General features: G+C 42.5%; 1 protein-coding gene across 1 annotated transcript in view; it reads right to left on the reverse strand.

The window, feature by feature from the left end:
* Positions 1 to 25,463, reverse strand: part of quob (quattro b) — a 29,395-nt gene extending 3,932 nt beyond the window's left edge. Inside the window, exons 1-17 of the mRNA XM_073467484.1 lie at positions 25,317 to 25,463; positions 13,232 to 13,429; positions 11,072 to 12,632; positions 9,430 to 9,636; positions 8,393 to 8,516; positions 7,506 to 7,599; positions 6,380 to 6,466; positions 6,158 to 6,274; positions 5,513 to 5,611; positions 5,271 to 5,419; positions 3,972 to 4,110; positions 3,731 to 3,853; positions 3,334 to 3,531; positions 2,235 to 3,205; positions 1,767 to 2,016; positions 1,123 to 1,212; positions 149 to 373 (exon numbers count right to left, since the gene is read on the reverse strand). Of these exons, the coding sequence (XP_073323585.1) occupies positions 149 to 373; positions 1,123 to 1,212; positions 1,767 to 2,016; positions 2,235 to 3,205; positions 3,334 to 3,531; positions 3,731 to 3,853; positions 3,972 to 4,110; positions 5,271 to 5,419; positions 5,513 to 5,611; positions 6,158 to 6,274; positions 6,380 to 6,466; positions 7,506 to 7,599; positions 8,393 to 8,516; positions 9,430 to 9,636; positions 11,072 to 12,632; positions 13,232 to 13,429; positions 25,317 to 25,319 (4,635 nt within the window). The 5' untranslated portion in view covers positions 25,320 to 25,463. The remainder of the gene's footprint in view (positions 1 to 148; positions 374 to 1,122; positions 1,213 to 1,766; positions 2,017 to 2,234; positions 3,206 to 3,333; positions 3,532 to 3,730; positions 3,854 to 3,971; positions 4,111 to 5,270; positions 5,420 to 5,512; positions 5,612 to 6,157; positions 6,275 to 6,379; positions 6,467 to 7,505; positions 7,600 to 8,392; positions 8,517 to 9,429; positions 9,637 to 11,071; positions 12,633 to 13,231; positions 13,430 to 25,316) is intronic.
* Between the last annotated feature and the right edge of the window lie 795 nt (positions 25,464 to 26,258).

Raw genomic sequence — 26,258 nt, forward strand, 5'->3', positions numbered from 1 at the left:
TATCACAATACATTACACACTGTATCTATACAGTATACCTGTGTTTGCATGTATTGTATATAGAACATGAACTCCTCCTTTCTAATAATCTTGCTTGATATTTTGGCTTACAAAATGCCTGCAAAGTTAAAGAAACCATCAGTCTTACGTCACAGTGGTGGATGGCGTCCATGGCCAGCAGGTTGTTGCCATGGCGGAGCTGGAATTGGATGACCTCCAAGGCGGCCTTGACCTCAGCCATCTCTCTGGTTTGTCCCGGACCACACTCCCTCCACATGTCCTGCAGCAGCAGGCTGTACTTACTGATCCGCTGCACGGGCTTCAGCAGGTATGACCACAGGTCCATCTTATCCCCCAGCTCCAGCTGCTTTTGCTGATGTATGAGGAGAGAAAAATATACTGCTAAAGCTGTAAGGATAAAGCTAAAGCTGAACTGGGGATCTCCCTAATGTTTAAGGTGCAGTATGTAAGAACAGTAACCGCTAACTGCTGCGAACTAAAGCTGCCATAAACTAGTTAGCTTAGTTAGCCAAGCAGCTAGCGGTGCAGACTGGCAGTTTGGAGTACTGGGGGTGAGTAGGTGTTTACACAACTAGCACAGGAGCTCTGGACTCAGACGGGACAGGGCTAGATACATCCAAACATCAAAAGTGTTTGTTTTTTTCACATTCTGTTGATAGCTTTAGTTTTTAATTCTGAATGTTTTCAACTAATTTTTTTTTTTTTTTAATCTTATTTAGCAGAGAGGCAGATGATTTTTTTTGCCATGACATTTTTGTTTTGTGTACTGCCATGAAATTTGTTGCAAATTGATGTTCCCTACAGAATTAATTATTATTATTAATATATTTAGTGAATACTTGATTGAACACGCTAATTAGCAAATATGTTGTCATGCTAACACACAAAACAAAGATGTATCCATGGTTAACATGACTTACTAAACATGAGCATGTTAGCATTGTCTAATTACAGCCTCGGCATGCTGCAAGCATGGCTACAGACTCTGATCTTGTTAAAATAAACCATCTCTCCTCTTCTTGCTTAATGAAATTCATGATGTGGCTTTGAGAAGAGAAATGAGGGAATAAGGAGCAGAGGGAGGCCGGCAGCGGTTCTCACCTTAAAGAAAGCCTGTCCATGATTGATGAGAAGACTATCAGACTGCGGTTTGTTCTTGCTGTAAAGGGCATACAAAGCAAAGCTCTCTCTCTGAAATAAAAGGAATAATTAAAGATCGTTAGTCATCATCTTTATCACCCCCGCTGGAAAATGCAGACTAGGCGGTGTACCATAGCAGTTCACAGCTATGATTTTATGTATTCTTGTCTGATTTTATGTATTCTTGTATGTATTCTATTCTTGTAAAGTGTCTTTGAGAGTTTTAAAAGCGCTGTACAAATAAAATGTATTATTATTATTATTATATGAGCAACACATTCTCTATTTCCAATGAATCTGTTCAATGATTACACCGAAGCTGTTGATTTCTTGGAAGCTGAGCCATGACACATCTGGAAGGGCTTTTTTTCTTAGCAAATCGATTTCACTTATCGCAGTCTCGGATGAAAACAGCAAACAGTGGACCACTCTAGGCAAAACACAGACCCACATCTGTCTAAGCCTCATTGTGTCATGGAAACTACAATTACTCATGTTAGAGAAACAGTATTTGGATATTGAATATCATCTGGTCACAATTTAAGGAAGTACACCACACGCTAACAATACATTTGTGCATGGTCAATAATACATGCGGCACCTACATGTCGTAGGAAGCAGCGTCCCACTCTGAAGGGTTCGTTCATGCAGCTCTCCAACTCGTTCAGGAAGTGATGTCGGTGGAAGTCGTGGAGTTTCTCTAAGTTACCGAAGATGCTCCCCCTCTGGCCCCTGAGGTCCTGAGGGACATCGGCCCTCTCCAGCTCGGGGAAGTAGTGCTCTCGAACGTAGCCCAGAGCCTTCACGTACTCCCTCTCTGTGGACAGCAGCTCCTCCATGATCCTCCGCAGCTTCCTGCTCCACACGTAGGAAATGAATAATGTAGAAAACATTGATTTTTATTAAAGCTCATAAGTAAACCCCTTCGGGATCAGAACCCGTTTGACATTGTATATTTGTAGGTATGACAGTTTTGTTGAACTGGTGAACAACTGTGCTATTCATGACTGTAGCATATGTAATTTTACTTAAGATTGCTTTAGATCACAGCAGAGGGAGGGGGAGTTACTTACAAAACATTGCTGCCATTGTTTTCTGCTGCTGTGAGTAATGTCTCTGGGGTCCTCAGATCTTTAAGGCTCTGGGTGGAGGCTGTGCATCCTTCACTCTCATCTTCAGTGCCGTTGCTTTTTGACTTAAAGCTCAGGTTTCCTGACTGTAAACTCTCGTTATGGGAATTGGGCAGATTTTGGACGGGCTTTGGATTTTGTTCCAGTGGCTGCGTCCAGCTCTGACAGTGTTTGTGTCTTACATTCAAAGGTGAAAAGCCGGAGGTGCTCGTCAAATAAGGAGTCACATGTGAGCCCTCGCTTAGGGAGCGACCCAAAGGTTGGTGTGATGGAACATCGCCGCCCCCTTCAACTGAGTCTGTGCTCCTCAGATCTGCCTCGCTGTGATGCTCTCTTGGCCTCAGTTTGGTTTCTGGATGACAGTCACCGTTTTGTGGAAAAACAGGAGTCATTTTTTCATTTTTAACTGGTGCTTCAGGTAATTTCTTCGCCTGGGATTCTTCTTTCTCGCTCCCTTTCAAGTCATGTTTTAAATGGTCTTTGCTTTCTCCTTCACTTTCTGAAATTTTGACAACCTCTTTCTGTGAGGTTAGCTGTTGGGTCAGGAGGCATTCACCTCCCCCCACTTCACTTCTTTTCTCCCTCTTCTCCATCCCTCCATCTTCCCCTTGAGAGTTTGCAGCTGTGGTCTGCTGGATCTGGTTCTTATCTACGCCTTTCTTCTTCTGCATCTCCTCCAGACGCGGCCTGACTTCTTGGCACTCGACCGAGGCTGCATTCCACACTCTCATCACCCCCGAGGCCCCCGATCCCACGGCACAGGCCTTAGCTTTCAGATCCTGGAAGTGCGGGGTGGAGAATTCGCCACCTAATCTTTCTTCATACATCTGGAGTGTGCTCAGGGTCTGAGCTGAGTAACACCCCGGCTCTACCTTCTCCAGAAAATGACTGCATTCTTTGGCCAGGGCAGACGCCTGGAGGGACAGAGAGAAAAATGATTTCTAGCATTTTAGAATTAAAGGTTAACACAAATCAGTCAGAGGTATGCAGGCAAAGGACAAGTGAACATAAAAGACTTCAATCAGAAATGTCAGACACAAACCTGCTCACAGAAGCGGTGCACATACACCAGTGTGTCCAGTTCTTTGTACCTCTGTTCTGTCCGCAACATAAAATCATCCACGTTGGATTTTAAAGTGCTGACCAGAGTCCGAAAAATGTCCGTTGCAGGACTGGATTCACTCGTGCCAACAATCCCCTCTGCCTCCGTCACAAGGGTCAGGGCGGTCTGTTGTTTCTCCTGCGATGAATGATAAGATGTCAAGTGGAACTTCCCCTCATCTGTGCAGGTCTTTAATCTACTAATTTACTGTTAACAGTGCAGCCATTTAAATATTTTCAACTTTAGGAAAACAAACAAAAGCTGTTGGTACGTGAAGTGAAACACAGACAGCCAAATAAGGGTAATGTTTCTTAATTTTAAACCCCTTTTGCAATACCTTAGACTGAGCGAGAAACAGATCAAAGTGCTGTAAGGCCTTTTCAGTGCACACCAGGGTGTCATCTGTTGTGTAAGAGTCCTTCAGTCCCTGTTCGCCTTCAGTATTGAACCACATCCCAGCCTGCAGAACGTAATGAAGAATTATACAATGCCAGTTTGAGAAAAGGACAGATTTCAAACTCTCATCTCCCTGCCTTCAACACCACATTAGCACACGATGTAGGAAGGACTGGTGGTACCGTGCTGATTTTGGCCTCCATCTCTCTGAGCCTGAAGATGAACTCCAGGTGCTGCAGCGACTCGTTGGATCTCATCACCAGAGTGTGGAGCTTCTCCTCCACCTGGTTATACAGACTCGTCACAGACTCCAGAGCATCTCTGCAAGGAAGGTGAAACACATTTACAAACTCTGAGCCCTGATACTGCGAGGTATTATTTGTGATTTAAAGTGTAATATGGGGCTAAATGCACTTTTGTTTTGTCAGGGCGGTCTGTTGTTTTGTTAGTCACCGCAGAAAATAAAAGGCTGACTTGAGTTTTTACAAATATGTACATATTAAGTTAATTAAGGCTGTGAAATGGAGACCATAATAACTTGCTAACATTGCAGCTGTGCATCTATTGAACCTTTAACTGCTTTAACTGTGACTTACAGTAAAAGAAAGCTGTGAAACAGATCCATCTGTTGTGTACAGTGATGGAGGAAGTGTTCAGATTATCTACTTGAACGCACCGCAGTCATTTTTGCCTCTTGGCTCTCTCGATCAAAACAAAACAAAAGATGGGCGTAGCGCGATCTTGGGAATACTTGTTTTAACTGTTAAACAACCAACATTGCTGATGAAAATCTATCTGACAGGGTGATGTATTAAAGTTTTATTCACGTTAAGTTCGGTCCCATTTGCCGACTTAATTCTCACTCTCAGAGCGACAGGCTGACGAATGAAACCACTGAGTAAATTACAGAGTTCTCTGGGATTTAACATTCTTTGAATCACTTGTGATAATGAGTATACAACTCAACAAAATGTTACAGTTGTCAGTTGTTTTTAGACATTTTAATGGACAATTGTTAAACATGATATCTTTAAGCAAATGCAGTAACACAAGAGAGTAAACATGCAGCTAATAGTTTGGCACTGAAAAATATAACTTCAATAAAGTTAGGAAGTATTAACAGAAAAAATATGCAGAGTTGCAGTGACAGTGTTATATATCAGTGATTTAATAATGAGGCAATAAAAAGTTATCAGCATTTTAATGATGTAGCTGGTCAAGGTGGAGCAAATTCAAACCACTTATCACACCGTTTGGTAGTTTAATCGATGATAATGCATCCATGTTTTATAAGTGTTCATATATTTGCATGTCAAATCTTAACGCTCCACATAGGTGTTTTATGACTTGTTCTCAGGACAGTGTGGGCGTATGCAGCACAAAATGTAAATGCAAGGCAATGCAAATCAAATGAGAGTAAAACACTGAGCAGCTGGGAACAAGAAGCCGAACATAAGTACACTTGAAATATGATGTGATACCTGTAGTCCTCAGACTGTGGGAACCTGAAGTCCTCTCTCCTCATTCGGGCCAGTACGGCCCCTCCTTCTCTTTGCAGAGTGACCAGTCGAGTGTCCTCCAGCACCTCCTTCATTGAGGCCCTCTGTTCCTGAATGCATTGCTGCACCTCCTGCAGCAGCCACAGCAAAGATGAAGTGTCAGAGCTGGTCCATAATGTGCAGCAAACTAATGATATCACACTATGAACATTTACATATTCTACCTGGGCTAAGTCCAGCTTTTTGCTGTCATCCACTTTCTTGATGGCCTTCTGCAACAAGCTGTCTGCCCCTCGCAGGTCAGTCATGAAAGACACCAGTCTCTGAAATGAATTAAATGTAGACTCAGTGAAAGTGAGGAAAAATATGATGTTTAATAGAGAACCCTAGAGAGAAACTAGTTTGGGTATGGCTGGTCTAGAGAAAGCCTGCCCTGTCTGTAATGAATAAAGTTGGCTTTGGATACTTAAATACACTAAAATACTGTAATTAATACAGCCTATATTATATACACAACAGACAACTGGCCTGAGCCAGGGAGGGTTCAGCTGGTCAGTGTTGCATAACCAGTACAAAATATCTGCAGTGTAAGCTGTAATGAATGATCTAATTTATCTTTCAGATAGGACTTTCCCCTAGTGACCAATTCTTCCCATTCCTGAAAGGCTAAACTAAACGCGGCAACAAAAAAATAACAAAGAAGATTAATGTTTGGTGTGGGTGTGTAGATAAGGACTCCTCCCCAGTGAGTGATCTGTGGGTGAACAGTGGTCAGGTCTGAATCTACGGGAAACTCCACAGTGATTGTGTGATATGATGTTACACTACAGTTGCAGCGCTTCTGTAAACACAGTGAATGTATTTATTACCTGATGAAACTGCAGCCAGTCAGAGTGACTGTAAGTAAAGGTCCCTCCCAGGTCTGAGGTCAGCTGGGAAGCTTCAACCGTCTTGTTGAGGGCTTTCATAGAAGTCACCGTGTCCATCTTGTAAATTAAGACAAAGGCAAGGGTTAGGAGTAAAGTGCCACTCAGTTTTAGACTGACTGAAAGGAAAGAGATTGAAGGAGAACATGGAAGTTGTTTTCTGACCTGTAACCCTGGCTGCTTCTCAGGACGAGGACAAGTGTCTTTATCCATCAGCATCACGATGCTGTGGACAGCGTGAAGAGCTTGTTCCTGTAGGAGGCAGCAGGGAGTCAGTAGGGTAACCCTCAAAGACCTGGAACATTTTTGTTCTTGTCAAACAGTGTTCTGGGGACCTTGTTTTCCTCTGATGAAGGTTTATTTATTCACTTATGGAAATAATTAATTAATTTAAAAAGATGTGCTTGGATATTTTACATTTATTATAATATTATCGACAGTGTTTTTTCAATGAAAAGCAGGTTTATTTCCAGTAGATGTTTCCAAGAAGTTCAGAGAGTAAATCGAAAGATTATTAAATCATGACCGAAGACACTGAATCAAAGGTGACTTTTTTTTCAGATAAATTTATATCATCCATTGAATATAGACATCGACAATAGCTTAGCTACAACCATCGACTGTTGACCCAGAGGAAAAAACTTTTCTGGGTTTCCTTGACAAATCAATGCTGCTGAACATAATGTCAAACTTTCACTACAGAGTGCCTGAATGTCCAAGAAACTCCACTTTACACAAGATTTTAAAGCAAATGAAAAGGACTAGTGGTTCAAAAGTAATTAAACATTTTAGAACAATAACCATTTTTAGTCTCCGGCAGCTGTCTAAGTCTATGAGGGTTAAAGACAAGAAGTCAGGGCAGACTAAAACAGGCGTTTGAGTTCAACAGGAGTTGCACTCTTGCTTTGATAATTAAGATTAAGTGATAATAATTAAGTGTACCATACCTCTCAGCTGACGTACAATAAGTCTATATTTGTACTGCAGTGCGTTCGGCCTCTTTCGCCGTAAACATGATTTCAAAAATGGGGATGACGCCCCCTTGTGTTTCTCTTCACCACCAACCATTCAGAATCATGCACAGACTCGAAATGAACTTGTGTCACTGCAATTCCAGAAACACACTCACTAAGTTTGGCATCAGGTTCCTTATCTATGAGTCAAGGAACGTGACAATTTGACATCTGTCTGCATCTGATGACATGGTGTGAGTGTGTGTGTGTGTGTGTGTGTGTGTGTGAGTGCAGGCATTGTTGACTCCGGCGTGTGCATGCAGGCTTTTTGTTTTAACCTGGGCCATCAGCAGAGCTTTGTAGAGGTGAAGTGGAGGAGGCTTCTTCCTGGCATTGATGACCAAAGTCATTCCCAGCTCTCGAATTTCTCTCCTACCGAAACATTGCATTGTGTTAGGGCGCATTCAAACAAGTCCACAGTGTCTTTATGTGATCGATGCATCACTGGTATTCACTTATTCCACCTCTCTCTCTGACACCCACACACTCTTCTTCACACATCCTACTCCACACTTTGACGCCTTCACACAGCCCTCTTAATGGCCTCTTCTTGGGTTACTGTTGTGTGAGCCTACATCAGACATGGCTGCTAATTCTAGCGAGGCGCTGCATACCAGACAGTTGGCAGCCAGCCTGGCTAGAGACTGTTGTGGTGTGGCTCTTTACTGGGGACAGACGAAGGCCAGGCAATCTGGTAAAGTGGTTTTTTGAACTTCAAAGACTCCATTAAAATCAGAGTAAACAAATAACACTGGTAAAGTGTTCGCAAGCAGAGGGTCAGCAGAGGTCAGCGTGACTCCCAGCTGACCTTAAAGTGCTGCATATGAGGCAGAATTATCCGGTTTATAAAGTTGTGATTCTGCATTAACTGTATTGTTTTATTAGTTGTACACTACGCAAAAAGTGAGTCTGGATTCAAAACCAAGCATCATATTATTCAAAGCCTTTTCTGGAGAGCTGAAATATTTCAAATAGTAATCTGCTGCCCTCTTGTGGTCAAACCTACTATTACATGCAAAAACAAAAAAACAAATACAGTATCCTCAGCACCACATATCAGGAATGGGTCAAACTGTCCTCTAAATATGGTTCAGACTAACAAAAAGTCTCTCAATTACAGATATTTGTCTTTCTTGAGATACCCTGTATGAATTGTTTCCAGTACCTCGGTATCGAGTGTAAGTAGAGCAGTAATTCACAGACATTCTGTGCTGACACATGAGGAGACGTCCACTCCTTTCTGTCTCCATGGACCTCCACCACTGCTCTGCCTGTCCTGTCCCTGCTGCCTGAGAGACAAAGACAAAAGTTAGTGAATTGTTTTCCAAGAATAAACTCATCACTCTGACACTCGGAAAAGTAACGGCGGCGTGAAAGTTTGGCTAAATGCTGTGGCTTTTCTTAAAGGTGCACAAAAAGATCCTCATTGACAGATTTTTTTATGTCTAAACAAACAAAATAAACAAACTATTCTGTTTTCATGACAGAATAAACTAACTGACATTAAAGGACAACACAATTTCATATTGTTTTACTTTGTTTTTATGTGGTGGACCCTGCCACCTTTCTAGCTTCAAACAGTGTTCTGGTGACCTTATTTTCCTCTGAGAACAGCTTGGGAAAAAAACATATTCATGGGTTTGTATTATTACCTCATTGATATTGTAAATATTACAATTCTGAGATTGAATTTCCTCTCCAAAACTACATAGTGCCCCTTTGTAGTACTGTTTATGAGGATTCCCACTCATCCAAGTCATTGAATATCCTTAAGTATTAAGTGACTGCATTTGATGTTTTGGTCTTGAAGAGCTTTTGACATTCACCTAAGAAGCCTAATTAGCTCAGTTAGATTTTACCATCTGGCCATTCACACCTTCATTTGACATGAGTGGTTTATGTTTGTTATTTGAGCATGGTGACAAATAAAGACACTGTATATCTATATAGCTAAATAGATATAAATGCAATTAGGTCGTTACATGCTCCCTTTTTTCATTTTCTTTAAACATACAGGTATTCATTTAAAATGACATAAGAATGCTAGCTAAATGTTATGACATTGTTTTCATGTGACACTCACATTTAAACAAAGCTGCTATGACAGTACAGAATAACATGACTGAGATTTTGAGATACAGTAAGAATACAGAAGACATTATTTGGGTGAATGCCCAGAAATGTATGTTATGTATCAAGTACCTGGCAAACAGATAATGCCCAGTTCAAGCAGACGGCTGATGCTTCTGAAACTGGATTTCTCGGTTTGTGGAGACTGTGAAGTGTCAGACGGTGCAGAAGGAAGCTGAACTTGTGGAGAAGATGGTTTTTCTGTCTTTGAGTTGTGGAGTTTGGAGACATCTGGTCCATCTGTGGTGGAGGGAGTTTGACTCCTGCTTGACTGGGAGTCTGCATGTCATTGAATACAAACATAATTGTTAAGTTAGTGTGTTTGTGTGTGTTTTGTTTCTCATACTATTTAATCCATCACTGTCTAAGACAACGCTGAGATTTACTGTAACCCTCCACCTTACTCTCTACAGTAACCTTTGACCTTTTATACCAACAGTAATTTTTCAGCTTTTCATCCATAACTCTTAATAGTCATCTATCAACATGGATGCATCTGTGTCCAGACAGCCTTTACACATTGGACATGGTCTCTGTAACAAAACACTGCGGTGGCCTGGCTACTAAGCCTGGCTTTGATTCCAGACATCTTAATTGGCCTGTCCTTACAGCCAACAAAGCCTCGCCTGTGCTCTCTCTCTTTGCTACTTTAATAGTTCATGACGAGCGTGTCTCCAGTCAGGATCTCAACATGCTCCTCTGAGGGCATGAGGGTGCATGCCGGCGGGTGCAGGCGACACAGAAACCCCCTTCTTGCATGTTATTCTGTCCCTCTGCATTAGAGAAACGCTCTGCTCTTTCTTTTTACCCAACGGGTTCAGACCCTCCCTTTCACTGGGGTGCTGCATGCTATTTCCGTTCACTCCCTTCGGTAATGGGAATAACATGAATGTAGCGAAGAGCGCAGACAGCAGTGGGAAGATCGTTCTCGAGCCTGATCTTTGACCTTTGAACCCTCTTTCTAAAGAGCCCTTATGATCTGCGACCCTCTGTGGAGCACATTCCCTCAAGCACGCGAGGTCACGGTCGAGTTTCAGTCAGTCTGTTTGACGTGAATGTTCATTGGACCTTCGAGCTTGAGCAACAGATCATAATAAACGGCTGTGTGTGCAGTAATAACAATGTACAAACTTTGTATGTGGGTGGCAGTTAAAAAGAAGAGAGGAAAGGAGAAGAGAATGAATGCTTGTATCAAAAAAGTAGGGATGGGAATAGACAACTGGAACCTTTGAGAACTGGTTCCAAACTGTCAGGACAGTCAGGACTGTACACCTCCAAGCTGGGGTTTTATCGCCATAGTTTTATGCTTGTTATCAAGGGCCCTTATACACTGAACAAATACAGAGTTCTCATAACCTTCAGAAGTGTGCCTCTGAAAAATCTCAGTTTGGAGGGCTATGAAGCCTGAACGCTTCACCCTACACCCCTATCCGAACAAGAATTGGGACACCCTACCCCTAAACGTGAATGCGGAAAACTGAGGGGTAGGGCTAAGTAGAAGGGGTCAGGGCTGTATTAGGATTGGGCCACAGACTGCTGCTACAGCTATGTCTCAGGCTATATCCAGCTCACCTAAATTGATCAGGAATTAATAAGGGAATCGGTAAAGAATCGGACCCACAAGAACAATCGATAATGACATTGGTATGTATAAAATCTTCACAATTCCCATCCCTACAAAAAGAAGTTTGAATATTCAGCCTTGTCTTCTTACCTTTTTTAGGCGACTTCCGTCTCTCCAGCTTCTGAGTCACCTGATCCAACAGTTCAACTTTCTTACACTGCATTATGCTGGTGATTGTTTCAGGGCAGATATCACTGTGGCTCCTGTTGTTGAGTTTATAAAGAAGTGGACTCCCTTTAGAAGTGTCTGACACGGTGGACAGAGACCTGACCTTAACTTTGTGTTTTCCTGATGGTTTCACAACCTCCACCTTCTGATGTGGTTTAATGTCTCCATCACAGTTCTCGAAGAACAAATCCGATCCTGGACGCACGCTAGCATTGTGTCCTGATGGGTGGGAAAGGAGTTTCATGTGAACTTTCTGACTATGGCTCAAACCAGGGGTTGATTTTAAAACCATGGGTGGTTCCTTCATAAGGTTTTCCGAGTCAAAACTCACAGGACGGTCTTTGAGGTGAGAGGCAAAGTTTTCGGGTGTTGGTTCACAGCAGTGTTTGTACTGGCAGAGCTCATTACCTATCAAGGGTTTGTTAGAGTGGTTACAAAAGTTTCCCAGTAGATCTCTTTGAGCTTCAAATGCACCCCTGGACCTTAACCCTCCCTCTTCGCAAAGGCCAACCTCCTCCAGGGCAGCCAGTAGGTCAACACTCCCCCTCTCAAAAGCGACTGGGTTCCTCAGTGCTGCCACGTACGAGTCTCTGTACCTACACTTCAAGTCTTGATCGGTAAGCTCGTGCCCCAGCCCTCTCTGGCTGCAGGGTGTACAAGGCTCCTCTGCGTACTGAAGGGTGCGTCCACAGGGAAAACTGTTCCCAAATGGTACAGGTGGAGGTGGCCTGACAGGTTTAAACAAAACCGAACTGGGTGGATTTGGATGGCTGCCCTTCTGTTTATCTACACACTCCTTCTCTTTGGCGATATCCACCAGGTCTACATAATCCCCCTCGATCTCTCGATATGTCTCTCGGCTGTCCCAGGTGTTCGGAGATACCCAACCCACAGGTTTGATCAAAGGTTTGGAACATGATTTCGGGGTGCGTCTGTCATGATCCATTTTGACAAGTTTGGAGGAATAGTCCACAGGTCTCAAAGACGCTGACATCCTGTCTTTTGCAGGAAGGAAAATGGCTTCCATAGGGAGGGTGGAGGAGTTAAAATGCGAGGGAACAGAGATCTGTCTTGGTTCAGGAGGAGCCTCTCGGTAAGTGGGCATGATCTTAGGCTTGTCTAAAAACTCAGGGATGGCAATTTTAGCCCAGGGCAACTTGATTACTCCTTGATCTGTGCAAAGCAAGCAACGAGACAGAGGAGTCCCATGGCGTCCTTCATTGATCTCCTGCAACCATTCTTCAGTGAAGATGCAGGGGTAGGAAGTCTCCGGCACAGGGGTCTCCTCCACTTCTCGACAGCCCTCCTCCAAAAGACTTTTGAGGACAATGCGAGACGCTTGGTCCCCAAAAGGTTCCACCTGGAGGTAGAAGTCTCCAGGACGCAGAAGCAAAGGGTTCACAGGCGCTAACTGGATGACGGTTTTGTCATGGAGACACAGAGGCCAGCCCTCACAGCGGAAAACCACATCCGAGTATCCAGCCTAGAAAAACAGAAAAAAGTGTTTTTTAATTTGCTAACATTATCTATGGAACTGCACCCCTCACCACCACAAACTCTCAGGGTTACAGGAACATAACAACAATGTCGATGGGACATTCTGAGCCTTAATAATGTCAAAAAAATATTATTATTTCTTTGGAGGGAAACTTTGCTCTAAGTTTTTGACCCACAGGGCTTGTGGGATGTAAACAGGAAGTTTGATGGTGCCATGGAGTCAGTGAGACACACTGTGGCCTACATCTTGAGTCCTGCTTTCTTGCCTGTTTGGCTAAATTTTGCCAAATTGGCATCATTAAAAGTATGCCAAATCAGCTTTTAGCTTGTCTTTTTTGCAATGTGCCCGTGGATGAACAGACAATTCTCTCTGGATTACTTTGAGACCGAAGAAAGCTTAAAAAGAGTGATGATTCTCAGGCAAGTTCTGTAGTTACATGAAGTGCCTTTTTTCTATGATTAGAAAAGGAAGTTTACACACAAATGACATTAGAGATAGTGATATCTTGAAAATGTAGTCACAGGAAGGAAGAAAAGTGTGTGAGTGCAGATGTGCAGCAGGCACTGAAATGTATTAATACTCACACACGCAGCCTGTTGGACGCTCTCCAGCAGGTGTTTGGCGGGGATGAGGAAGTCCAGCAGGCACTGTAACGCATCACCGTGATAACGTTCCTCAATAGAGCGAAACAGCTGGCTGAGGACAATGGGCGCTGTGGCCTCAAAAGGTGGGAAGAGGGCCGAGAGGGCACTCTGGATGGACGAGTCCAGAGATTCTGGGTTCTGGAGAACAAGGAGAGATGGTGGTCAGCGAGATGAGGTTTGTGGAATGACGTTATCTTGTATATACACTGTGAGACATCTTAAGAAATGCGGCACAAACAGCAAAACATTAAAAAGACAATAAATTAATGGAAACTATGAAGACGCGAACCCTTTGTCTGAGAAAGAAAGGCATTTTATTTCTGTGCATTATTTTATGATTTATAATTTATGAGCTCATTTTGACTAGTGCTCCTGTGTCAAAGATAAAGGAATTAAAAGCCAAACGAAACCCTAAAACTTGTCAAATTAAAAACACTTTAGAGCAAATGATCGCAGGAATACAGCTGCTGCATATAAGATGAAGGCTTAACAGAACGTCAGTGTCAGTGCATTAATAAAACAGTGGTGTGATCTGCACATCCTTCTCAAATGAGAATTGTATTGACCTTTCAAGCAGGGTGCATGAACAATAAAATATTTAATTAAGGCAGAATAAATCTTCCATTACAGACGGTCCTGTGTCATATAATTAAATCAGCTATTGCAGTAATTTAATAGTGTTGAATACAGTTTAAATCTTTATTGAATGATGTTTAATGGCCTCTATAATTTCCAGCAACATTAATTTTGAGTGGAAATATGAATATGCACATGAAAAGGTGAATCTATTGTGAATGGAAATACTCGGCCATATTTGGAGGAGTGAAGTGGAAAAAACTTGTTATAACACTGACTTATATGAAGAAAGTCCACATGGCCAAGATATGTGGAGAACAAATACTCTGCAAATGCAAAATGACAGGACTGATATATCTTCTGGCCCTTCACTCCTCGCTGTGTTAAGAATCCCTCAGAGTTTTTTTTAGCCCGGAACAAAAAGAAAAAGTGATTCTCCACCTGTATCATTAAGGGCAACATCATATTCATAACACCAAATTCACCAAAATCTAAACATAACGAACAGTTTTATCCACTTAACGTAAGGCTTTGAGGTAAATTAGAAACTGTCATGTATAGGGGATCAAGAGGGGAATGTGGGTGAGCCTATGAGAAAGCTTTTCAACTTTGTCTGGAGATGATTAAGTCTGTCTTGCGTGAGCATGTGCAACTTGTTTCATCTCTGGCCAGGTTATGCTTCATTTAAGCTGGTGTATTTGTAGCAGACTAGGTTTAAGTGTCTGATCTTATTCAAAGTGACAAGAAGAAGCAAAGCAGACAAAAGAAATGCACAGTCCCATCACAAAAGATCCAACTGCGTGAAATGACACCATTTTGTGTGAAGAGGCACACTTGGTGTTAATGTTAATGTACTGTCTGTACAGATGTCGGCCCTGGATAAGATAGGCCACTAGCACCAGCTGTGCCATGGGAGAGGTCCAGCTAAACACATGGGAAAGTTTCAGATGAAAAGAGGCCAAATCTTTAGTATTGTTGTATTGTTGGTGATCCTGCCTGATGGGATGAATTTGAGGTGTTGATGTTTTGAAATGTACGAGCGCTCAACATAGGGTAGTAAGAGTCAAGCATTTTAGTGCAAATACTGTACTTTTGATGTGATAGTGAGGAGCAACATGTCACAGTTAAATCATCGCTCAGAATGTGTTGTTGCACAGATACCTCATAACCATCTGCAAAAGTATCAAAATAAGGGCAATATACCGACATCCAATAGTTGTTGATACACTTCACTAAACATCTAAAATATCAACCTCATACCTTACATACTTCATGCTAATCCATCATGGAGGTGAGAGACATTTTACAGGACAAGTGAAAACTTTAAGCTGCTGGTGGGGCTTTAGGTAAAGTCAGAGGATCACTTAAGTCTTAAGGATCACATGGGAATGCATCCAATCATTGTTGAGCTGTTTCACTAAAAAAGGAAGAAGTCCACATCATGGTGTCACAATCGATCGACGAACTGACCAACATTGCCATGCTGCCATCATGGCTTGGCTCAACATCACCAATACACTCCTCATTTTCACCTTTCTGTTCCAGGTAAGTCAGTCTTTCTCCATATTTTTCAAATACTAGACGTGCACACTGAAATGCTCAGTTTTGTTCTCATATTCACACACAGAAGAGTCAAATAAATGTTTTTTCTGTATTGAAAAGAAAAGGAATAATATCCAAGTTGACTTGTCGGTTGAAAATAAGCACTTGACACCTATTTTAGATCTGGACAGGTCTTCACCACTAACCACAGCAGGCAGTGCTATTCATACAATCAGTTCACAGTACCCCACTGTGTTAATCTCCCAGCCCCACAAAGGAGTCTGTTTTTAGCCCCTTCCTCATTTAGTTTGATGGCCTGACCAAGAGCAGAGACCAGCCCAGGGTAAACACAAGTGCTGCAGCTTCAAAGACCTCACACTGGTTAGCTCTGGGACTGTGCTGAACAGAGACTTATGCGCACGCCTCGAACAGCCGTGAATCATGAGGACCAAAGGTCATGAAGTTGTTTCATGTTTCACTGATTCAGTAAATCATTTAACTTTGATTTTACCACTCAGTGTAGTCTTCGCATTCACTGCTAGCTAACACTTTGGTGATGTCTGTGAAACAAGCTAAAGTTAATGAACAGAAGTTAACGCAGGATGTTGGATGTAAATCAATATCAATATTTGATATGCTGAGTCTTTGTATCTGTTGTGGACATTGGATGCCCTCAGTGCAAAAGAATGCTTCCTTTTTCTGATTGTGCACATCTGTCACAATAGATTAGGAAATGGAGAACAGAATACCTTCGGGGCTGGCTCTCCACTGGTAATGCATCACAGCTGTTTTAGACTGACTGCAGCCATTCAGCTTCGGGCTCTACTGTATTTCTCAAAGATAAACCTGAGGTCGCAGTTAATACAACACAGCTCTGTGAAGTTACTGTACAGGGCTGGGACATCCAATCCCTTTATGTGTAAGTTTTGTTTGATAAACTGTAGTTTGGTGCTATTACTGATGCAGATTTTATATGCGGTCTCGTATCCTGGTTACGATCGGGTTGTTGGAGTACCCTGGTTATGTTTTGCACTTGTGGTTTAAGAAACCAGGATAATCATGTTGGAAGAAGGACCTGGGCCTGAAACGTCACACGTGGAGGTAATAAATGTTCATAGGAGCATTATCAAGTGTGTAGGCCTTATCCCGCTTGTGAGGAATCTGGATATGCTACCCAGGCAGGTAAACTGGTGACGCCATGTTTGAAAAAACTCAGCAAAAATGCCCCCCCCACCCCATACATGTGGTGCCTGTTTTACATTTTAGCCCCTGCCCGTCATACATCCTGAGTCTGCCACTGAGTTTAAGACACACTGCAGGCAGTCGATCAGAAACCTGGATACTGTTATGGTCATGTAGACAGGGATATGAATAGTCAGGTCTTTCATGTTCCATGTAAAAGTCATATCCCAAATATAATCAGACAGGATAAAACTCAACACCAGGATACTAATGCGCATGTAAATGCACTCATCGGTGATTTAACAAAATGATTGGACCATGTCCACTTTTCTGTACCTCGTTTTAAATCAATCCTTCACTGTAAATCGACCTTAAACTAACGCTTTAGTGACTTATAATCATAACATTACTGCAGGCTCATTTGAGATTTAAACCTCTTTTTGTGTTAACACTCTGGCTGACATGACTAACGCTCCTGCCCGGATAAACTCTCTCTCAAAACAAAGAAGGTTAAAAGCTTGAGATGTTTCCCCCCGACTGGAACTCCTCTCAGTGGGTGGTTTGGCGAGTGATATTCATAAGAGTGAGACCCTCTTGAGATTTCACTAAGCATAGCTCAGCTGGACCCAGTTCAGACAGGCTAGCCAGCCAAATGAACTGAGGGTAGCTGCCGGTGTTGTGAGCGAGTTCTTCTGTGTTTCATTACATCTGACAGACTGCCAGAGAGCATGCCAAACAGGCCCGAACTGTGGAGGATCAGCATGAATAATTGTGAGGCGAAGCAAAGTTGTGTGGTGATACACCCACTGTTACGGAAGCCCTGAAAGGCAAGTATGAAAAAAACATGTGTGACAGGTGAAACATTGAAAAAAAAACAGCTGAAAAAAGTTTTTGCCAGGATAGTTGTTTTTTTGTTGTTTTTCTTTTCTTTTCTTTTCTTTTCTGTGAAGTTTTGGCAGGTAAAAAAACAGGGGCCTCATGGTAGATAAAACATGTTAAAGTGCCCTCTTGGGTGCCCTTCCACTGGACACAATGTGGCGAAGTGCCCTTTAGGGTGCCCCACCACATACAGATGGTGCCCTTTTCATTTTTTTTGACCCCTGCCTCTCAAACGTCCTGAGTCCTCCACTGCACAGCTCTCCCAGTTTATAATAGCAATACCACATGAAGGAGTCATGTCAACGCGTATCCGCTATAAACGCCAGAAATAAGCCTTAAGTTCTGAGTTACACGCCGGAGTTTCCCCGTTCTTACATGCAGTCTCCCTTTGACTGGAATCAAGGATGGAGCATCCATCAGCAGTGGAAATGAAAATATGTTACAGCCGTTAGAGGATGAAAAACATGAATTATGATCAGAATACAAATATCACAGCTGTTAAGCTCCAGAAAATGTGCTAGTGGTCTCAAAACGGCATCGTTATCTAAGTGAATCGGGTTTATTTAACAGCTTGCACTCAACCGTCATAACAACACCTCCATGTGTGCCATAACATACCATCTCAATTGGCAAATGTTTCAAGATTGTATCTGTTCCTGAGGGTCAGAGTAATGTGCTGCTCAATCTTATAAAAGCAAATTAACTGCAGAAATTAAACATAATAATACAACATGCCCACATTCCAATGCACACACATTCCTCCATGTTGCCAGCCAGGATGCCAGACAGCTTCAACGCCCATTTAAAGTGCTCAGTATGACTTTAGTGTCCCTGCTGATTTGCACCACTCCTTTTGTATATTCAACAGGTCCTCCCTCTACAAAAACTGCTGGTTAACAGCAATTTGTTCACTCCCCTGTGAGCGCACAGACACAATCACTTCCCTCCATCCTTACGATAACACAATCTTTTACTATATATCAGTGTACAGTATCGAGCTCTTGTTTCCTTTTGTTGACAGATGGAGAGTTGCTCCTTCTTTTTCCAAGGTACTTTACTCCCACAACCAGCCAAGTTAGGAGCACTCAGTCAAGCTTAAATCTTGATCCTTTATCTCGGCCTGCAGAGACAGTAGGACTTGATCAATGTCTAGCTGACGACCACATTCCTCCACCGCCTCCTCTTCACATTCAACTTAAGGGGATTCCCTCTCTGCCCACTTTTGTCCAGTGCGGTCTGTGATTTAACTCTTGAAGGAGCTCCAGTCTCCAACAAAGATCATTGTTTGACCTGACTTGGCATGCTAGTGTGGACAACAGGCATTTGTTTTAAAGGTTTACTCTTTCTTTGTCTTGTCCAGTCCTCAGCCCCCCCTGGGAGTTTTTGCAGTGTTGAACATTAAGCAGATAATCGCAGGTTTCTCCATGTTGCCTCGGGCTTGGGCCAAAGAAAGTCAGGACCCAGATTTGAGCCACAGAATAAACAAGCTGTCAAGGTGTGTAACTCACAATGTGTATCTGTGTCCTCAGCCTCGATGGCTCAAAAGATTAGAGCAGGTAAGCTGAGCAGAATGTGATTGTAAAGAAGATTAACTTCAACTAAATGGAAGCAGCTCCTGATGTGACACGCTGGAAGGATTTTGTTGATGTCTCTACCTTGACTGGTCATCACATTTTCTTGAAATGCTCATAGTAGCAGTGGACTGTCACTCTACCTCCGGGCTGAAACCAAAACATGAGCGGAAGTGACAGCTGAGTCAAGACCTGCCGGTAAATCCTGAAGACTGCCATAGTTCTGCATGTGTGGACATGCAAATATCTCACCACCAACTCAGCCACAACAACAGCTAATCACAGAGGGCTGATGGGATATGACACCTCACCACAAGACTGACAAGACTGTCATGAAAAGAAGTCAAGTGAGTCACGTCCTATGCAGATTTCATCTTTCTTTCTCTTTTTTTAGGGCCACATTAAATGTATTTACAGCATTTCACTGGTTTCACACAGAACCCAAAAGTGGAAAGAAGTTGAGTTTTGAATCAGTCGTAATTATAATCTAAGTCTTAGTCTTTGTCATCGTAATCATCATAATCAAAACCACATTACAAGTATCTCTCAGTTACTCCCTTCCCTTCTCCACCACTTCCTCCTCAAACATTCAGTATCTCCTGTTGGCCGGTGAGACAGTGCTGTCTTTGTGTGTGATCCAGCAGAAGGCCACTCCATTCAGCTAAGCCATCGCGAATCCTTTTAACCAATCAAAAGGCTCCAACCAGACAAAACTCCCGACATGATTCCTCGGTCTCTGCTGCCAAGGGTAAACACGGTGTGTGTAACAGACCTTTAATCATGAGTTCCTGTAAGTCATTTCTGTTGTAGTTTGTGACAACTCAAGCTGTGATTGTAAAGTGAGGAGTGTCAGGTTTCTGTTCTCATGTGAAGGATCAAACGATTTAAAACTGGCAAGTTTATACAATGCTGTATGAGGGTGACTGAGATTTGATTTCTCAAGTGATTCATTAATCTACCCCAAATCTGTAAATAATGAACAATGAACGTCTGGCTCGCAGTAATCTACCATGGTTCTTGGAAGTCTCAAAACAACACTGCTGAATATCATCTTTCACCATCTTGTAAGCAGTGTTGTAAAAAGTCCTCCATATGAATAGTACTTAAAAAAAAGTCTTTAAAGTCTTAAAGTATCTGATATTCAAGGTACTTGTAGCTATATGTAACATTAAAAAATGACCAGAATGATCAACAGAATGTAAATAAATAGCGGTTTTGATGTTATGGCAACTCATTGAGCTCACTAGCGATTGGCAGCTACAGTTAGCAGCTACAGTTAGCAGCAGTTAGCGGTTATTCTGCTGATATGCTGCCAATATTTGTTTTGAGTTTGAATTTGACAGGAGGCCAATTGTTACATATCACTCCTTCAAAAGTACATTTATGGAAATAAAGGTACTTACAGAGGCTCTATGTAAAGAATTTAGAGCAATTAACATGTACTAATCACTTTTTTATTGGCCATATGCGAGCACATTGTAACGTGAAAAACTAGACCTTCTCTCTGTCACTGTGGATTTCTTGGTGAAGGGTCAGATGTTACGGGATGGGACTTTATGCAAGTTCTCAAGTGCCTCGTCTCAGAGCCTCTCTCGGCTCCGCTAACAGAGAGCAACAGTAGCTAATGTTAGTTTAGAAATGGAGTCCACTAACATAAACCAATGAAAAGCTTCCAGGACAAGACTCCACGGAGCCTCTTTATGTATCAAAAGTGCAAGTAAAAGTAAATTATACATATATTTACTTGTATGTATTGTCTGTACACCAGACAGATTATCAGATTCTATAATCAGCATTTCTTGTGAGTGCAGCCTTTGTTACATTCTGTCACTGCTTGTAGGATGAAGGTGAGTCCGACACGCGTGTCAGACATGAATCTCTTTTGAAATCAAAAACACTGACTCACGTCTGCACACTTCAAGTTATGAAACGTGAAGTGATCTGAAACAAAGCCTTCATTCATTCTCTGAACGGAGGACGCTACTGTTTTGGATGCATCAACAACAAAAGGACTGATTATCTCCTTTCCTGTCGTGCCAGGTCAGCATATTTCTCAAATGGTACCACAAGATCAGACAGGTGTCTAGTTTAGCAAATGTTGCCCAATGTCTGATGAGGTGATTGGCAAGGATGTGCTGTGTGGTTTGTATCAGGCACATATGGAGCTTAATAAACATTAATTATCATAAGCCTGGAGAAAAAAGACCTCTATGTACACACAAAAGAAAATGGCATGGAACAACTGAAATGTTCACATTTACTTTTAATCTGGAATTTCTCTGTGAGTGACTCACAATGAACCGCTCCCAGTAACAGGACAAAAAGAAATCTCCTGGATCGAAGTCCGTTTCCCCAAAGTTTGTATTCTGGCAAACTATCAGGAATTTATTCTAAATGGTTTGTTTTTGGAGACTGCATCGCATTAAAATAGCTCCCACAGTTCAAATCACAATGGTAAAATAGCCTAGATATTGAAAAAGATTAATCATGCAAGTGAAGGAAGGCCTTGTGAAATCCATTAAGCTGTAGCACAAGGTATTTGTTAGTTGGTCAGCATGTGAGTGTGTTTACAGGGAGTGTATTAAACACTAACATCTGCTGCTGTTGAGCTTTGCAAAGTTTCTCTCAGTCCAAACACATACACAAACAGAGCTGGAGCACCCTCATGGCATCCCACACATTTTTAAAAATGCAGGACACAAAAAAAATATGAAAGGTTTACTGTTGAAAATACAAAATTGAAGGCCTTATCCTTCAGTAAATATTGCCATGTCACACAGGGTGCCACCTTATGCTCCACTCAACAGGTCTGATTGAAGCTGTTCAGCTGGTTTTGAATTCAAGCGATGAAGACTTGCCTTCTTTTGACAGCAGACTGATGTGTCACTATCACTGAGCGAGCTGTAATACAACATCGTCCTAGAAAAGCGACCAGAGGAGCCACAACAACAGAGACTTACAAACACACAGTCTGAAAGGGAAATGGAAATGCTGCAGTATCTGTGTTTCTAGAGACAAAGAAAGTGACTCACAGACAGCCTATAGCTGTGCAGACATTTCCCCCCAAACACTTGGCAATGGCTCTGTTTTGATAATACACTGCACAGTCTCTGCTGAGTTTGACCCACTTTTGCGATACAGAGATAATAAACACACTGAAAATATGGTTGACAGCTCCATGACTAGTCTCAGAACCTCAACTTGCTGACTGAAGCAAAATGGAAATAATTCGGCTCATGCAGCTCCATGAGGCAGATGTCTGCAATTATACATATTTTCTCTACAAATCACGTCAATTTATTGCATAGCTTTTCCCTGCTGCCTCTGTAGAAATTTGGCAAAATCACAGCTAGTGAAGCGCTCGGCAGGAAGTGTTCTGTGTCGGCCAAAGGGAGTGCGGACTACAGTAATGTAAAGACGTGATGACTTGTTACCGGCAGGGGAGGGAGCTACTGATGACCGTCCCATGGCTCTTGAAGACAGACACAGCTGTGACCCTTTAAAGCCAGGTCAGGACATACAGTGTACTGTCGGCCAATCAAAATCTGGAAGCTGTCACACAGCGTGTCCACAGTGTTTCGAATGGTTAATAGATTAACGTATGTGCATGTATACTCTACGCTGAGTGGTTGAAGAATAAACAGTGACTGATGAGCATATCTGAGCTGCCTGAAAAGCTGAATGAAGATATGGAAGCAGGTTTGTGTGATTCTGTGAGAGTCTGTGACTGTTACTTTCAGTTATCATGAGACTTCAAGCTGCTTTAATCAATATTTTATATTAAAGCTGATATATTTTTGTTAAAATAAGTGTTACACAGTAATCACTTTCATAGAGTGTTCAGTCAGTACCCCATGTCTCTCCTCCTCCTGCTCATGCCATAAAATAGAAAAGTAAACATTTCTGGTATCCCTGCCCACTTTATCCAATCAGGACAGAGAACTCCATAAAGAGGTGGTCCCTACGATTACCGCTCTGCACTCAGAGGATTGCTAACTACAAAATGGACAGGAAGGTAGCTCACACGACCACAACGCTCACAGCAGCTTCAACAATGGGTCAAATGACTGATGGTTACTTGTAAGGACAAACCCACAAAGAATTATCACCCAACTCTGCAGCTCTCCCCAGCTCTACTGAGCGTTTTGGAATCTTTCAGCTTGTTGTTTTGGTTCTACCGCCCACAACTTTAGTGTTTTTCTTCAGTCTCACCTTTAGCGTCATTTCTAGACATAGTTAACAGGTAGTTTTTTTTAGCATAAAAAGTTCTGCAACAGCAAACAACAGCTCTGTGTGCTACCTCCCTATCACTTAGCAGCAGATAGGCAAAGTGAGCAACTAGCTAGTGATAATAACTTAGGATTTATCAGCTTAAAGAGCCAGATATCTTTCCCAGGAGTTATAGAGAGTAAAACAGAGCTAATATTGGACTTGCATTAATCAGATGGACAAAAACAAGATGCCAAATGAATGCTTATGTTGCTGAGGTGATGACATGTCAATATTTTGATTTACTGCTAGCTGTGCTGCTCCCTGGTAGCTCCAAAAACAAATAAACGCAAACTATGGGTCTCCAACGAAAACAAGTACAAGTATTGTGAAGTACAAATAAAAGTACACAGCACAACGAAATTGATATAAAAAAAAAAGAAGATCCATTTTAGCAAAGAAATGTTCATCATGTTCAAGATCACTCTTCTTCTAAAATGCATGTTTTGCCTCGTGAAAGCTGAATCCACCACCGTTCACTTGCTCTGCTAAAGAATAACCTTTGCTGATGGCAGTTGGCATTTTTACCATTTCGGATGAATCACAGAAAAACCTGCTAAGCTCAAGCTGAACATGTTTTGACAAGACGAGACCGCATCCAAAACCAGAGAACAACTCTCATACACGCTTTGATCATTTGCATTAATTTTGAATAGACTTTGAATACAGCAACAGACTCAAACAATCTGCGCTGCACAGGTCACTGTGTTGACTGTACAATTAATGAAGAAACACTTCTTGCTGCTTTAAGGCTTTAAGAAGAATGTTCTTGACCTTGCCGGTGAATGAATTACTCTTGCTTGTGCTCGTCGTCACACAGTAACTAAATGCAAACACAATGCAGCAGCAGGCCTCTGGGTTTTGTATGATTGCTGAGTGTTTACCCTTGATAGAAACCCCTTGGTCGTGCACAGTGCAGTAATCTAATGATTTAGACTGTGCAGGCTCATGACTGTAAGTTGGAGGGGGGTCACGGACAACAACATTAGTCATGCAGTAAGTAAAACAAACAGCTGGGACTGTAAAAGCTGGTCAAACAAGTGCTGGAGTGGATGTGTCGGGAGGACAAAGTACAGTGGTGGCCAAGATCAGACTCTTTTAAACATCCTGACTTCCTGTCTCTCTGTAAATGTATCCGTCACGCGTGGACAGAATTTATAGGTCTGACTGCTTTCCATATAAAGAAGAAAGGTAGACTGGATACTGTGGAGATTGAATGAAAAATCCAAAATGTGTCCTTAGCCAGTCTTTGAGAGCACACGTTAATATTCATCATTATAACCTTTATCTAACTCCAACCCTCACTCTTTATCTGCATTTATTTGACTTTATCCGCATCAGCAACAACCAGTAAATAAGAGTTCAAAGAAGCCACATCCTCCCACAAACCCATCACCAAACTTTATCATGTTCCCATCTTGTGGCTCGCTCACTTCCAATAATTAGATTCTGTTATGACTGGGATTAGACGAGTCCTCTCCAGTCGTAAAAAGCCCTGCGGTTTGAATCGAACCGGGGGATTCCATTATGTTTGCATGCAAAGATCATTTATACGCCCAAAACACTCTCTCAAGTATGTGCGCCATCCGCATCAATTAAGTCCTAATCAAAAGGACTTAAAGATGCAAGACAAAAGACAATGTGCCCCTCTCTGTCGCTCCCTCTCTTTGTCAGCGTGTGCACTCTTGAAAAGCTTGAGATGCTGTGGGCTGTTGATGTGAAACAGTCCCACCAACTGTGCTCGGGGTAAAAAAAAAAAGCTTTAAAGAGTGCAGTGACATTAGCTTTGTGCTGCCTTTGTGTGTCACAAAGATAAAGTTTCATAAAAGGAACAAAGGAAGAAAGTATCATGCAAGTGGAAAAAGCACTGGCATGTGTAAACTTCTTAAACTTCAGTCACTTGTCCAGACTGGTAACTCACACTCTCAGTTAGTGGGTCAGTGGAGCACTTAAACCAACCAGAGACAAGAATGTCACACAGGCGTAAAACTTTGTTGTTACTTTACCATCTTTGCAGGAGTTTCTCCTCTATCAGGCAGAAAGTTTTTTCATTTTTGCTCCTGATAATCCTCTCCAGACAGCCTCCCTGGGCTCTGAGCAGAGAGACTTGCCATGTTTAGTGCATCAACAACAGAAGTCGAGTGAAGTACATCCACATGACAGCGAGTTGTCTCGATCGAAAAGCAACTAAAGTCATCTTCCAGTCTGTGAGCGTGTTGCAAAGAAAGGCAGCAAAAATTGTCAGGCTGCCTGTTGATCCTCCAGCTCCTCTTTCACTTCTCCTTCACAGCGTCTGTGGCCACTCTGAGTGTTTGGGGGTGAGAGAGAGAGAGAAGGAGGGAGAGAGAGAGAGAGAGAGAGAGGGAAGGAGGGCAGGAGAGTGTCTGAGAGGGGGAGGAGAAAAGCTTTCCCTTTCAGAGGAAATCCCCCTCGAGGCTTTTCAGAGTTTCTTCGCTCTCTCTCAAACACACACAGGCTCTGTCACACACCCACAGACACAATATGCCACAACTGGATGCACAAAAGCATGCCATGCTGAATGTGTGTGTCACTGTATGCAATGTAGGAATTCCTACTTTGCCATGCACGTAAACACACACACACGGACACAGATGCACACACTCTCCCAGCATCAGAGAGCTGCAGAAATCCAGCCCCTCGTTTGTGGCCCCTTTCTTTCTATTTTAATCACTGGAAGCTTTTAGAGGGCTAAGTCAGTCTTTCTCCCCTCTCTTCTTATCCCTCATAGACTTCCACTGTCTGCACCGGGCTTTCTCATTTCCTCTCCTCAGCAATTGTCTTCCGGCACACTGCCCAGTCTTTGACTCATATCAAAGGGAGAGGCAGCAGAGGGGGCTTCCCTGCGGAGGTCCGAGCCAAACAGCAGGCCTGCGAAGAGTGCTGCTATACCTACATATTAGCCCAGAGGAATGCATGGTTACACCCCC

Source organism: Pagrus major, chromosome 6 (genome assembly GCF_040436345.1).
Source record: "Pagrus major chromosome 6, Pma_NU_1.0".
Taxonomy (NCBI): Eukaryota; Metazoa; Chordata; class Actinopteri; order Spariformes; family Sparidae; genus Pagrus; species Pagrus major.